Below are 15,108 nucleotides of genomic sequence, written 5' to 3' on the forward strand. Positions count from 1 at the left end.
CAGGCTCCAGAAGCCTTCCCTGACCCTCACATCTGGGTTGCCCTTCTATGAGCTGAGGCCTGAGAAAACAGGGCTGTGCCTGTCGTGTTCACTCATATTTTCCCAGGGTCGCCCAGCACCTGGCACGCAGAAGGGACTTGATAAACCACTGTCGTAAAGCGTGAATGAATGCTATATGTGTGTGTGTGGGGAGGTCTTACAGAGCCTTTGGCCTGGGGAACCCCGTCTCCTCTGCCTTTTGCCTTCTCTGTAGCCCCAGGTTAAGGCCTCTGCCTGCATCCCGCGCTGAATAGGAATGTGCTTTGGATGCACCTTGACCTGACTCTGAACAGGAGTTAACTGGCTGTTTCAGCCTGTTGGAGGTGGGGAAGCTTCGCCGGGAGGAGCCAGCATGGTCAGGAGGCTTCTCTCCTGTCCTTTCCACCCAGGAGCAAGGTAGGCTTGCTAGGTAAATACAGGGTATCCAGCTACATTTGAATTTCAAATAAATAACAAACACATTTTTAGTATATTACACAAAATAAGTGCAGCATGCTGATGCCAAAAGAATACTAAACTCGAATTTAACTGGGAATCCATCTTTCTCAATCTAGGAACCCAGGTACGGGCAGCCCTGATCAGCCTGGTTCCCCAGGGGGGTCTGAGGTCCTATTCACGAGGTACATTCTGCTCACTCTCTTGGTTCTTCCTGTTCCTTAAATAAATGCTCTTGGCCAAAGATGAGGGTGAGAGCCAGGTGTGGTTTCCCAGAGCTGTCATGAGCACACTTAACCCAAAGTCTCTCCCTACATCTCAACCTCGACCCCAGCCACGGGACGGTCAGGGAAGGCCTGTCTCAGGAGTTGAGATCTGAAGGAAAGAGCCAAGTGATGATCTGGGCATTCCAACGGACAGGCAGGAGTGAACCTGGTGAGTCTAGTGTGGCTTTGTGAGTGCGGGAAGGGAAGGGCTTGCACAGAAAATGCCCTGGACCACATCCTCTGTCCTCAAGAAGGGTCTTGGTGCTGCTCCACTAGCCTGCTCTTACCTACCTCTGCCCCCAGCTGTAGGGTGGAAGGTTCTCTAGCTTCTGTGGCAGGAGTCTCAGCAGCAGGGAGTAGGCAGAGAGTGGGAGAGTCTGACATCCTGGGTTGGGGATTCTGGTGCTTGACGGCAGTTTCGTAGGACCACCTGCTTTTGAAAATGGTTGAGTGGAGCCCTGAGCACTTAGAGCTAAGTCCCCGTGTGGCTGGTCCCCAGGGAGGCACCTCACCACCATCAGAGCACCAGCTCCATCCCCTCCCCACTATAAGCTGGCAGGGTATTCTCTCCCTTCTAAGAGGAAAACGCTGCTGCCCAGGGCCATACGACCATGGGGGTAGGGGGAAGGAGGACCCAAGGGGCCCCAACCTGCCTCAGTAGGCATCTCTCTCCCAGCTTTGGAAGGGGCTGAAAGCCCTACACTGGGAAGCTCAGCACTCAAATCACAGAGTTCCCAGCAGGCTCTGCTCCTCTGTGCCACCCTGCCCACTCCAGTCCTCCTCCTCTAAGCCCAGATATACAGGACAAACAATGGGAAATGGCTCAGTTCCACATTTAACACACAGAGCATTTGTTGCCTGCTCTTTGCCTGTTGGCACGCTAAGGAAGCTGTTTCTTAATTTAAAATGTCCATTAATCCCTCCAACTGGAAAGCTACTCCAACAAATTTATGTTGTGGCAGGTTTAAGCTTGGTCACTTTGAGGGGTGGGCCCTGGTGTGTTTGCCCCCTTGGAAGGTGTGCCAGGGCAGTGGGCACCCTTAGGTGTCTTGCCATGGGCTTGAGAGTATGTTCTCTCAGTAAGGGGAAATTAGATCCCCAAGGCCCCCCTTGGCCAGGGTCCTTCAGGAGCCTTTGGCCACTGCCCATGGGAAGCCCACAGTGTGGGAGGTAGGGGGAGGGGGAGCGACATCCTGGGGGAGGGGTGTCTCTTTTACAACTCCAGGGGAGGAAACCCCATTTCCCTCCTACCCTCAGGCTCTTGGTGATCCTTGCCAGGCATCTGACAGGAAAGAACCTTTTGTTCTGAGCTTGTAAGAAGTCTGAGCTGGACTTGTTATCTACTCACAGCATTTCCTGGATAGGGGGCTGCGGTAGGGGCTGGCCCCCAGCCTTGGCCTTGGCATCCTCTCAGCTGTTGGGACAGGGGAGGCTGCCACTGGCAAGGTCTAGGCCTTCATGAGCGGCTGGTGAGAACTGGTATTTATCCTTAGGCTGGTTTGCCTGGGGGGGGGGTGGGCAGTGAGTCTCAGACAAAGCCCCCTGTGAAAGGGGGGGCAAAAAAAAAAAAAAGTCACCTAGTGTGTGTGTTGGGGGGGCGTGGTACTGGGGAAGGGGTGAGTCTAGCCTTCCCGTCCTTGGGGCCAGGAGGGAGGGGGTGTGTCCCTCAGGGCTGCAGAAGCCGCAGCCTGGGCCCAGGCCCGGACCGTGTAGGACACCTAGTGGCCACCTGAGCCCGGGGCGGGGCGAGGGGAAGGGGGAAGAAGGTGGGAGGGAAGCGGGGGAGGGCGTGGAGGGAATCAGGAAGCGCGGGGCCCAGGCTCTGGCCCAGGCCCAGGCCCAGGCCCGGCGGCTGTTTCTGGGCCGGCAGCCCCTTCCCACGGCGTCCGGGTTCCGTCCCCCGTCCCCGGTCCCCAGTCCCCGCCCCGCTGCCCATCCCCCCAGCAGCGCCCGCGGCCTCCGCGTCAGGCCTGGGCAGGAGGCCCCCACACCCACGGGGTCGCAGACCCCCTTGCGTCCCTGAACGCGCCCCGGGTCGCGAGGCCCGGATTTCGAAGGTTACCCGAGCTCGGGTCCAGAAGGCCGGGGTCGCGGTGGCCGTGGCTGTCGCCCCTCAGGGCCCCGCGCCGCAGCCCCTGTCGCGCGGCGTCAAGGTTTGGGCCCGGGATCCGGCGGGGGCAATTCAGGCGCCCCGTGCCCCCCGCGTGCCCCTCGCCGCGCCGCCCGCCTAGCGCCGCACCCGCGGCCGCCGCCCTGTCGTCATGGCGACGCCGTAGCTCGGCGCGGGGCGCGGCCGGCAGAACCGGCCGAGCAGCCGGGGCGCGGCGCGGGGAGCTCGCCGGCCGGTGCGCGGTGCGGCGCTGCGCGGCGGGGACGAGCTCCGGGCCCGGCGCCCGTCCAGGTAGGCGGCCCGGGCGGGTGGGTGCGAGCCGAGCCCCCGCGCGGAGCCGGGGAGGCGGCCCAGGTGTGCCCGCAGCGGCACGGGCCCGCCCCCTTCCCCCCAGCCGCCCCCACCCCTGCCCCTCGCCTCACCTGCTCCCGAGCCCCGCGGCGCAGGCCCGGAGGTGAGAGCGCAGGCCGCGCGCCGCGCCGCGGCTGTCGGCCTCGGGCCGGGTCAGCGTCGGCGCCAGTGTGCGGAAGTTAGACCGGCGCGCCAGGTGGCCTCACGTTTATCTAGGGGCTCCCGCCTGATGATTTTGCCGTATTCCAGAAACAAGATAGGGTAGATGTGGATCCACCAACATTTGCTACGACTGTTCTTTTGAAACCTGAACCCGACACTGACCGAACTGCTTTGCTGGTGGCGGGCCTCCCTCAGCCTCGCCTCTCGCCTCTCTCCTCTTGGTGAAAAATACCTAGCTGGGAGAGCCTTTCCTTGTTCTGGAACCCCCGCAGCTTCTTGGTATGAGGGCAGGAGTTCCTCGTTTGGGAAACCCTGGCTCGTTGGCTTGGCCCTAGTGGGCCCTGAGCTGTGGGCACAGGGGGTGCAGAACTGAGCAGAGGGAGGGGTCCGCTCCTGCCTTTGACGCCTGGGTAATGGCAGGGCCGCCTCCCCTCTCCGCCTGTTCTTTCCCCCAGGGCACCTCAGAGAGAGGGATTCCCTGTGGACCCTACCCCAGCCTTCCTCCTTGAGGTTGCCCCTCTCCTCTCATACACCTTACTTGGCAGTCTTGGAGGAGTTTCTAAGTCTCATTAAATGAAGCTCCATCTCAGGACGTCTGGATTCTTCTGTTCCTTTGTTTTCATAGCAAATGAAGAAATGCCAAAGTTTTGCCACCTTCTCATAAATACCTTGATTTCTCTTGTGACGTTGAATTTGAGGTGGAAAATACAGAAAGACAACTTGTAAATGCCAAGGTGAGACCCACATAGAGAAAGCGTGCTGCAAACCACTCTCCCCACCCCCATTCAGGAGGAGCTTGGCTTTGCTGCTACAGAGTGTGTGGCAGCACCAGAAGGCATTGGGGGAGGAGACCGCCCCAGATCCAGGGGTTTTTGCTTGGTGGGGGACTGAGAGTGGAGAGAAGAAGAGTGTGGATTTATGAGAGGAGATAGTGCTGTCTGCTGCCGTCTGGCTCTCTGTGGCCCCAGACCTCTTATGTCACCAACTTCTGATGTGTGACTCTTCCCAAGGTGCTATTAGGACCAGATTTAGTTCTTACTAGATTGTTACCTGAATACCTGCCGTGTGGCAGGCACTTTGCTAGGCTCCGGCCATATTTTTGCTAGGCCAGTGAGTAATAAGGTGGGACTCAATATCCCATCTCTTGTGGATGAGGAAGCAGGCTCAGAGAGGGCTCTTGGCTTGACCATGAGCACAGAGCAATAAACAGTGCGGCTGGCTTTAAAATCACATCTGCTTGACCAGAGCTGCATTCATGGGTCCCAGGCACTTTTGCCTTGCTGGGACCTTTCTTCCATTAAAAATAATAACAGTCAAAAACCCCCATATTTTACAACTGTGTTGGTATAAAGACAAATATAATCCAGGCTGGATTAAAAATTAAAACATTCTCTTCAACACTGAATTTGTTTTTCCTCCTAATTTTAGCAGAAATCATAACAGTTTTCGTGGGTCCCTACAAGTATTGGGAGCCCTGGTGCCAAGCCCGCTGTAGCTAATGGAGAACCAGGCTCAGTGTCTGACTTCAAGCTTTGCTTTCTTCCCGCGGGCTACTTGGGGCCCTGCCTGACAGCTCAACCTTCATTTTGCCTTCTCTTCCATAATATTCTAGGACATTCTAGGGCAATTGAGTTGTCCCCTCCTCCCGGCACTCACCCATTAAGAAAAGCTCTAAACTCCGTCCCCAAATAATCTTCTCTAACCCAATTTTAAAACCGGCTGTGGACAAGGAGGGCTGTGGCCAGGCCAGGCTGCCTGCTTCCAGGCTCTTGGACGGGGGCAGTGTCTGGTCCCCATAATGAGATTAGGCCTTGGTGGCCTTTTAATGAAACCCTGGACATGGGGAGAGGGAGTGATTCTCAGCACGTTCAAGCCCTGCGGGTAGCTCCTGTCCCTGTTTGATTGCATTAAGTGGAGTCTGACTGCAAGTGTGTGTGGGAGGGGCAGGAGTGGGGGTGGTGTGTGACTGTCTCAGCCCAAAGTTCCAGAAGCTGCCAGAACTGTCACCCCCATCCTGTGCTCTGACAGGAAGGAGGGCGGCTATGTAAGGGGCTTTAAGAGCCTCCTCTGCTTCTAAGACTCTGGTCTGCTGGGCGGAGGAGACCTTTGGGGTGGAGAATGGCTGCTTCCAGGCCCTTGGTGCTGCTGCCCACGCTTCCGCTCTGGGAACAAAGGAGGCCCAAGGACCACCAGTGTTCTGGGGGGCTATCCCGTTTGGGGAGGCAGAGAGAGTGTTGTCACTGTCTGGATTGGGACCCGAAGGAGCGTGATTCAAGGGCATCTGCTTACTAGGGAGTGACTGACTCTCGACTGATTTCCAGGTTTGCACATGCGAAATGTGTTTGTGGGTGGGTCAGGTTCCAATGAGAGGCAGTGGAATGTGTTCTCTCTCCAGCATTGGAAGCAGGCCCTCCTTGCCCAAAGATAGGCTGTCCATGATGTCAAACCGAATAAGCCGTTGTTGAAGGAATCTGGCAGTTCATGTTCTGTAAAGCACAGAACCACTCTCTACTTTGTCTTTTTTGTGAGTCTGGATTTTTCACCCTTGGAGCTTATTGACTGTGAGGTCAGCTGGAGGCAAGGCACAGGCCTGCCTGAGGCAGGATGGTCTTGCTTGGTGTGAGTTTTCCAGCATCCCTCATAGTTGGACTTAAATCACCTTCAAATTGGAAGGAGGAGTGGAGGAGACAGCTCGGGCCTTCGTAGTTCCAAAGGTCTTTCTTTATCTATGGCTTCCTCCTGGAAGCCCTGTCCATCACCAGGGTGCCTAGCTCCCCACACAGATGGGGCAGGGGAGCTGCCTTTGGAGCAGTTGACGTGAAAATCTCATGGATCAGCTGGTTTGCCCTCCTGCCACCCCTTCTCAACTACCTGTTCCCATCCTGCCTCCTTTTGTCCCAGGAGAGCCCACAGGGGACACCAGTGCTTGATGCAGCGATGGGCTTGAACTGCCTTAAGAGCCTGGGTTCCTGAGAGGTGAGGGACACGGGAGGACTGGCGTGGGACGGGGAGAGACTTCTTGGCGCTCTGGTTGAAAGTGACTTCTTTGGCAAGTGCGCATTCAGATCCTTGATGGCCCTCAGCTCCACCCTCCGAGCTGGGCAAAGCCACACCTCCACCAGACAGCCAGCTGCGGGGGTGCCACCTCACAGTATTAAAGCGGGTGGAAACTGTCTTCCGTGTGGATAGTGGCAGGTGCCCTTGGAGGCCTGAGTTGAACTTGCGGCTTGAATTCTTACTACCCTTTCCTAAAAAAATCTGCATCTGCTCTGCAACTTGTCTGCAAGCTTCTGGAAGGCAGGGATCACGTCTTATCTGTATAGCCCCAGCATCTAGCAGTATTGCCAGCACATAGCAGGTGCTCAGTGAACAAATGCGTTGAGCAGCTATTTGCAGCTGGTAATTTTGGGCATGTCATATATCCTCTTTGAGCCTCAATTTCCTCACCCATTAAATTGGGACGGTACTCCTATTAGCGGTATCGTGGAGGTTAAATGAGTGAATGCTGAGTAAGAGGAGGGGCTTGCAGTCAGACGTGAGGCCCCCTGCCCTCCCAACACACACACAGGCAGGCCTCTCCACTCCCCCACTGTGGGGTGCAAACAGCATTAGGGTTCGACTTCCTGGGGAATTCAGGATGTGAATTTACAGTGTGGAACGTTCAAGCCCCCTGTTTAGTCGTTTCGCTGCTCCAAAGTGTGTTTCCTTTGCACCACCAGCCACTTTTCCAGTTCTCGGAGGACGCTGAGTGGGCGTCCTGCAAGTTAACCCAGTCCTCACACTGTTTACCTGGAGATAGCGTCAGAGCCCACAGGTTAAGGGCTCAGTCCCACAAGACCCCCCTGCAAGATGCAGGTCGCGAATCCAGGTTGACATCTGTGCTTCTGACCCACCTGCTGTAGATGAGAAGTGCCCGTGGCCATCTCCTCAGGTTTAATTTATTTGCTAGAGCAGCTCACAGAACTCAGTGAAACATTTTATTAGATTTATTATAAAAGGAGATGACTCAGGAATTGCCAGATGGAAAAGGAACATTAGGGCGAGGTCCTGAAGGGTCCTCAATGCAGGAGCTTCTGTCCCCAGGGAACTAGGGTGGCTGTCCTCCCGGAAGCTTCTTTTGGATTTTACTGGAGGCTTCTTTACTTGGACAGGGTTGATGAGATCATTGGCCAGGGGCGATGGAACTCAGATCTCCAGCCCCTCTCCCCTCCCTAGAGGTTGAGAGGTGGAATGGAGGGCTCCAGCCGTCAATCACGTGGTTGGTTCCCCTGGCAACCAGCCCCCGCCCACAGGTTATCTAAGGGCTCATTAACAAAAGACAGCTTTCTGGCTTTCTTGGGAAATTCCAAGGGTTTTAGGAGCTCCATCCTATCTACTCCTTGTAAGTCACAACCTCACAGCTCTGCAGAGAACCTCGCTCTGATTTCTGCCTGTCTCAGTAGAAGACTGGCTGGCCTGGCCACGGCGTAGCTCCGAGATCCAGGAGCGACAATTCCTTTGCTGCTCTGAGCCCACTGCTGTCATAGGTCATTCTGCTTGCCCGGAGGAAGCTGTGGCAGGTCTACCAGCAGCAGAGCATGGTCCTTCTGTTCTTTCTCATTCAGAGCTAATCAGGTTCTGACTGCGCCCCGGGCTCTCGGGGGATGAATCTAATAAAGGGGAGGAGGACTGAGAACAAGTGACCCGAGGACAGCATCTGTTTGGTAGATCTTTCCTGTTAGAGTCGGTGCAAGGGAGCAGATCCCTGAGGAGACCCAAGGAAGAGCAGGACGCCTCCCCTGCCTTGTGCGAGCTACAGGGCAGGTAAGCAGAGGGGCACAGGCGAGCTTCACGGGAGGCAGACCGCCAACAGGGTAAGTAGGCTCCAGGCCACCCTTGGCGGTGCGGAGGAGGGGACGGAGATGAACGAAACGCCCCGTTTCGGGTTGTGGGCAGACGGATGGAGGGAAGGGTGAGTGGCGGAGGTGGAGGGGGTGCGAGTGGCCTGGGGAGCGTGAGGCCGAGGGTGCTGTGAGGGGAAGCGAGAGTCTCCTCTGAGTGGGTTTGGTGAGAAAACCTGGGGCTACAGATGGAAACTGAGTTAGGATCACGTCACATCAGCCACCTGCGAGGTCAGGAGAGGACTTGGTCATGACAGGGACATGTGCTGGGTTTGCAGTGTATGTAGGATGTCGGTGGAGGTGTATGACGGGTGGTTAGAAATGGGGTTTGTATTTGGGGGAGAGCACCGAACTGGCCCTAGATTTAGGAGTTACCTGTGTAAAGGGGACAGATACGGACAGAGACAAGAGTTTCAGAAATAGGGGGTCGTTGTCTGCCAGACCTTCTGGAAACAGGTATTTGCTACCTGCCGTGGGAGTGTGTTTGGAAGATGATTTGATAAAATGTCAGAAACCTAAAAGAGAACATAGGCTTGCTGCAGGGTTCTGTTTCTCCAGTGAGGAATTAATTAGACCCATGTGCAAAGATGGTCACATAGCATGGTTTATTTGGTGAAAAACTGGGAGCTAGCTAAATGTTGAACAGCAGGGGTTGGACTTGGTTAAAGTGGGAGCAGCTGTACGTGCAATCCTGTGATGTCACTGAAACGATGGCGTAGATGGATATTCGTGGACGTGAAAAGATATGCATGACCTACTGTGAAGTTAAGATGGGTTCGAAGCTCGTCTGTTTCTGTGAAATAATGTAAATGTTTCTAGAAAAGGATGTAAGGACATGCATGAAAATGCTGATTACTTGTAATTTGTCCTTCTTTTGCTAATCTGTATTTTACTGTAGGGAGTGTGTATTAGTGACACTCTCCACCGCCCCCAACTTTTTTAATGGTGAAGTTGCCAATATATGTCCGATATGGCAGAGAGAACTGGGGGGTAAAAAGAGCCCCCCCCCATTACTAGTAGGAGTCCAGGCCGACCGGACAGGAGTTCTTACGCAGTACAGGGTAGAGAGAGAGCACGGGCTGGCTGTGAGCGGAGGACCCAGAAGCCTGTTAGGCACGTCTCTGCTCAGCTGTCATTCTCTGGGATGTTTCCAGTGCTGCTAGGAGAGGCCAGGACTGGGAAGGGGAGAGCACCTTTCTGGGCACAGGAGCCCCCCAGCACCAAGGCAAGGCAGTTGGAGGCCATCTTTGTTCATGCCCGGGCTGCCTCTCGCTCCTGGGTGTCTGGGCCAGGGCTGGGCACTGGGTCAGGAGAACCAACCGATTCAGGGTGGAGAGCTGGCGTGAAGGCCATCCTGATCCTGGGGGGGCTACCATGGAGGTAGACTGGGCAGAGGAGTCAGGAAATGCGCTCACCACACACACACACACACACACACGGCCCCTGAGCATGGCTTTCCTAAACCTCCTGGAACTGCCATTTTCTTATCTGTAGCATGGGTTCAGTAACTCCCTGCTTTAGGGCCTCACACAGGATCGTCAGGAGCTAAGTGATGTGTATGAAACATGCCATGAGCCCTGAACGGCAAGGTACTACTCCCTGTAGGTCTCATTTCTGGTGCCTTTAGTTTTGGAATCATTGCACGAGTGGAAGTGCAGATGGGCCTGCCCTAAACATGGGGGGAAGAGGCAGCAGGGGGAGCAGGCTGCTGGGCTGCTCCTGTTCCCCACGTCCTGTCAGGCGAAGCAGGGTCAGAACACGTCCCTTCTACAAGCAGGGGGGCCTGCTGTGGGGGCCACACCCAGGCCCACAGGGAGGGCAGGACCGCCCCCCCCCTTCATCTTGGACTGCAGGCTTGCACACTGGGTGCGGGGGAAGGACGCTTTCTCCTCACTTGAGGTCCTCAGGACCCACCTGGGGGACAAACCCTGTTCTTTCAAGGGATTTCCTCACTTCTCTGTACCTTATCTGCGAAGCCCCCCTGAGAAAGCCCAGGGCCTCGTGGAACAGAATGTAAAGCCAGGCGCGGGGCCCCCCTGTTCCCACCAGAATTTGGAGGACCTTCACTTGCACCCTCATTGCAACTCTGAGCCAGGTGTCTGGCCTGTCTGGGGGAAGTGGGGCGCCTCTGCCCACCGCAGTAGAGACACGGGGTGGCGGGCTTTAGCACAGGGGGCTGGGGGAGGTGGGCAGAGAGGGAGGCGGGTTGGGGTTGGCCTCGGGAGACCAGGGGTGTGTGTGTCTGCGGGGTGCTGGGCTGCTCTGAGCTCTCTGTCTTTCCTCCAGCAGCTGCCTCAGCATGGAGAGTCGGGCCGGCCTGGCAGCCACCCCTGGAGCGCTGCCTTACTACGTGGCTTTCTCCCAGCTGCTGGGCCTGACTGTGGTGGCCATGACTGGTGCTTGGCTTGGTCTCTACAGGGGCGGCATCGCCTGGGAGGGCGCCCTGCAGTTTAACGTGCATCCCCTCTGCATGGTCATAGGCCTGATCTTCCTGCAGGGAGATGGTGAGTCCTGCCGTGCGCCTGGAGCCGCTCCCGAGAGGCGGTTTGCAGAAACACTCTCGTCCCCGAGGTCTCCTGCAGTTAGACACGTCTAAGATTCCAGAAAAGACCGGAAGGTAGCTGGCTTGGAGCCTAGGGACACCAGGCAATCAAATCCACGGGCCTGAGGTGTGGGGGTGGCAACTCCTTTCCTACTTGTCCTGGTCTTTTGACGAGGAGCATCCGACGGGGTGTGCTGCTTAGAGCAGGCAGCCTGGGGTGGGCTGTGAGCTGAGGCCAGCTTCTGTAGGGATGGTTTGATACTGGGAGAAAGAGGGTGAGTGAGTGAGTGAGTGTGTGTGTGTGTGTGTGTGTGTGTGTCAGGGGGGATGTTGCACTTGGCAGAGCTAAAGTTCCTGTCCGGGGTAGGAGTGAGGCCATGCTTGGCTCCCACCCTTCCTCTGTGGCCTTCTCTGCTAACAAGAAATCTGGATCTGGATCTGTTTGACCCATTCTTCCTAGAGGTGGTCCTGGTGACAGCCACTCCTCCAGCAGCAGCCACTCCTAAGAGGCATTCCCCTTGCCACCTGGCTCTGTCTGGCTCAGCCCAATGATGGGGGTGTTAGCTTGGGAACCAGAGGTTCCCCGCCTAGGGACGCTGCTTGCTAAAGGGGGTGAACATCTGCTCAGGCTTCCATACTGGAATAGTTGACGATCCTCATAGCTAAGAGGCGAACTCAAGCTTGGTGACACCTTGGTGTGACTGCACGATGAACCTACAACACAGCCCGGAATAGACAGGACACTTGACGAGAAAGTGGGGTGTGTGTTGGGGGCGTGCTAGGGCACATGTACCCGAGGCCCCATGCCGGGCGCCACGGAGCCTTGTTTTCTCTCCCATTGGCTGTGGCTGGGGGACCTTGACAAGCCCTTCATTTAGATCACCTCCCCCAGCCAAGGTGTGTCTCCTTGGTGCCAGCGGCAGGCTGGCCTCACGTTCCCTTTCTCACTTCCCATAAGCCCTGCTGGTTTACCGGGTCTTCAGGAATGAGGCCAAACGCACAACCAAAGTCCTGCACGGGCTGCTGCACGTCTTTGCGTTCATCATCGCCCTGGTGGGTGAGTCCCGGGCACAGCTTCCCCCTCCCCTGGCTCTGCTTCGGACTTGGGGGAGTAGCTGCTTGGAACATCTGGTCTCCACTCCAGTTCCCTTGCGGTCCCCTCCCCGTCCCGCCTCCCCTGTCCAGTCATCTCCAGCTGGGACACTGGGTGCTGGCAGCCGTCGGGCTGGGACCAGATCCCAGAAGTCCCAGCGAGTCGGGTTTCCCTTGGGTCACCTCCCCGGCTCCCGTCCCTGGCCGCCCTGTCCTCACGCGGCCCCTGTCTCCGGCCCAGGCCTGGTGGCGGTGTTCGACTACCACAGGAAGAAGGGCTACGCGGACCTGTACAGCCTGCACAGCTGGTGTGGCATCCTCGTGTGCATTCTCTTCTTCGTGCAGGTACGGCCGGCCACGGGGGAGGTGGGGGGGGGTAGGCTGCCCCGCAAGGGCCCATTTTCCACCGGCCGCGGGCCTGCAAGTGAAGGAGGTGCTGTAGCACCCCTGGAGGCTGCTTTCAGATTCCAAAATGGGTGCAAAAGCCAGGAGTTCGCAGGCGGGGTGCCTCAGAGCCAGGCTGGCTTCCCCCTGACGCGGCACATCTGTTTGGCCGCAGGCCCAGGCTCCCAGGCGCACAAGCACGCTGACCTGAGCCGGGCCTGAGCCGGGCCGGGGCCTTTCCCGCCGGGGCTTAGCGCCGCCCCCGCTCTCAGGACGGCGGGAGCCCACCGGGGGTGGCCTCGGCTCGGTCAGACGGATGGCCAGCCCGGGCTCCGGCAGCACCTCGCCTCTCCTTGCAGTGGCTCGTGGGCTTCAGCTTCTTCCTGTTCCCCGGAGCTTCGTTTTCGCTGCGGGGCCGCTACCGCCCACAGCACGTCTTCTTCGGCGCCACCATCTTCCTCCTGTCGGTGGGCACAGCCCTGCTGGGCCTGAAGGAGGCGCTGCTGTTTAAACTCGGGTGAGTGTCCTGTGCCCCCAGGGCCGGCGGAGCTGGAGCCCGGCCCTCTGCCTCTGGGGCCTCTGCCTTCCCAGCCCGCTTTCGGTGGCATCGGTGAAGCGGCGGTTTTCCTCCCTGCGCGGGGCGGGTGGGGCCGGCGTCGGAACACCAGGCCGTCTTTCTGGCCTGGGTGCGAATTTGGCCTGACGGTGACCCCTTGGGTGGCTTCTCCCTTCCACCCCAACCCTGCAGGGCCAAGTACAGCACGTTTGGGGCGGAGGGCGTCCTGGGCAACGTGCTGGGCTTGCTGCTGGTCGGCTTCGGCGGGACCGTGCTCTACATCTTGAGGCGCTCCGACTGGAAGCGACCACCCCAGGCGGAAGAACAAGCTCTCTCCATGGACTTCAAGACGCTGACGGAGGGCGACAGCCCCAGCTCCCAGTGACAGCCTGCCCTTGTCCCACAGGGAGGGCCTGGCTGTGGCTGGCCTCCGTGGTTCTGGGGGTTTGGATAGGCGTCTTTCCCACGCTCTGTCGAGGCTGTCTTGAGGCTCAGCTGCTCCTGGGGCAGGGGGGGGGGGGCAGTGTGGGTAGGGAGTGTGGGGGCAGCGTTCCCCTCGGAGCGCTCATTTCTGGGGTGTAGGGCTTGGCTTCCTCCGCTTTCCCTCCTTGTTGCTGCTTTAGAGTCCTGTTAGTCATGCACAGACCCCTGCTGTCACCATCACCCCCTCCAATCAAGCAGCTTTGGGTAGGGTTTTGGGTGGTCGGTTCTGGTTACAAAAGCACAGATCCTTCAAGAAGACGTAGAGTGGCTCTCCTCTTGAGGCAGCGGATGCTGGGCTGAGTCCAGGGGCTGCAAAGAGCACAAAGCTGTGGGAGAAACTGGGGCTTAGTGACAGGCCTGGCAGGGCCAAGACTTGCTTTGTGCAACACTGAATTCAAACCAGGAGTCTCGCTAGTCTGAATAGCACGTGGTGAGAATGGGCCCCGGCTTTGGCAGCAGAGCAAGTGATATTATGTGTAAACTATGTTGGTGTTCAGAGCAAGGTTCCCCAGGAGAGGGGAGGGACTGGCCCCTGGGAAGCTGTGGACATGTGGCTTTGGCCCAGCTGCGCTCTCAGCCTTCCCTCTCTCCAGTCCTCAGCCCCAGGACGGCTCTGCCGGGAGAGGGACGGGGCACAGGACTGAGACAAACTGTACCTGGTGGCCGAGGGCCACAGAGAGCGGAGGACGAGATGGCCCCCTGTGAGGGCGCGCTGGGCGGTGGCGTGTCCGGCTGCTCGTGCTGGGGCCCGGCTCCCCGCAGGACCTGGGCTCGGCCGCCTCCGGGGCCCCCGCCCTCACCAGCTGGTGGGGGCGCTGCTCTTGCTCTGACCTGAGGCCTCGGGCTCAGATCTTTTTTTTTTTTTTTTTTTTTTTTTTTTAAGCAGAAAGCTGCTGCTGTTGCCCCGGTTCCCTGTCAGCGGGGAAAGCGGGCCGTGTGCTTCTGTTCAGGAGGAGAGCCTCATCCTCGTACCTGGGCCCAGCTCTGCAGGCAGTTGGGGCTGAGTTGGAATCAGATCGATCCTCCCATCTGCACAAGTGTGCAGTGCTGTCGCCTGAGTCACTCTCTGGCTTCAGTCTAGAAGTAACGTGATGAGAGCGTTGATCTGGTGCTGCTTGGACTTGGTGAATGCTCTCTTCTTGTTTTCCTCATGTTCTGGGCTTTGAGGAACATGACATAGTTTGAGACAGACGCTGTTTACTAAAATGAAGAAATGCAGGAGATTTCCAAACCCGACCACTGTTCTTCTGACGGTTGCCTTCTCTCACCTCAGTGCTGCCTTAGAGAAAGGGGCTGGCCTCTCGTGCTCCGATTCCTAACGCGCGACTTTGGCCTTCGGCCCCGCCTCCGGCGATGCCACTTCTCCGGGCAGGTGCCTGTGGTCCTGAGCCCTCCCCAGCAGGGCGTCCCTGTCCCCTCCAAGCCCCCCTGCCCCCCGCCAGCTCGCCGCAGCTTGCCTGGACGGGGTGCTCGCTGTGACACTGCGCTGCCAGGCGAGGGCTCCGTCCTTCTTTCACCGCCTGGCGCACGCTGTATGGCCAGATATTTACAGTGGAGAACCCCCCCCCTTGGACAAACTACCAAAGTACATCTCCCTTGCCAGAATGCCACATAGAGAGACGGAGCCTTAGATTTGCGGTAAACATCTGTAAACTGGTCTGTTTGCCCAGTGTCTGTTGGATGATTCCGGAGACCCCCTGAAAGCTGACCCACGGCCGTTTGTTTTACTTCGCCTGTGGCCAGTCTTCTGTGAAGTACAGCGTAGCGTGGGTGCAATAGGTGACCCAATAAATGTCTACAGCAGATCA

At 57.7% G+C, this 15,108-nt stretch overlaps 1 protein-coding gene across 11 annotated transcripts; it reads left to right on the top strand.

The window, feature by feature from the left end:
• Positions 1 to 2,162: 2,162 nt before the first annotated feature.
• On the top strand, positions 2,163 to 15,108 carry CYB561 (cytochrome b561). 11 transcript variants are annotated; one of them, XM_045814355.2, is made up of 7 exons: positions 2,541 to 3,141; positions 3,989 to 4,097; positions 10,530 to 10,747; positions 11,744 to 11,842; positions 12,119 to 12,222; positions 12,621 to 12,778; positions 13,010 to 15,108. In XM_045814355.2, the coding sequence occupies exons 2-7, from the start codon at positions 4,090 to 4,092 to the stop codon at positions 13,200 to 13,202; spliced, it is 780 nt and encodes a 259-aa protein (XP_045670311.1). In that variant the 5' UTR covers positions 2,541 to 3,141; positions 3,989 to 4,089; the 3' UTR covers positions 13,203 to 15,108. The 11 variants fall into 11 exon arrangements, with proteins under 11 accessions (XP_087710357.1, XP_087710359.1, XP_087710360.1 ...); XM_045814356.2 differs by having other exon boundaries at positions 2,542 to 3,141; positions 10,533 to 10,747; XM_087854231.1 differs by lacking the exons at positions 2,541 to 3,141; positions 3,989 to 4,097 and adding an exon at positions 2,163 to 2,209.

The sequence above is a fragment of the Ursus americanus genome, chromosome 23 (genome assembly GCF_024610735.1).
Source record: "Ursus americanus isolate L20-20 chromosome 23, mUrsAme1.1.p, whole genome shotgun sequence".
Taxonomy (NCBI): Eukaryota; Metazoa; Chordata; class Mammalia; order Carnivora; family Ursidae; genus Ursus; species Ursus americanus.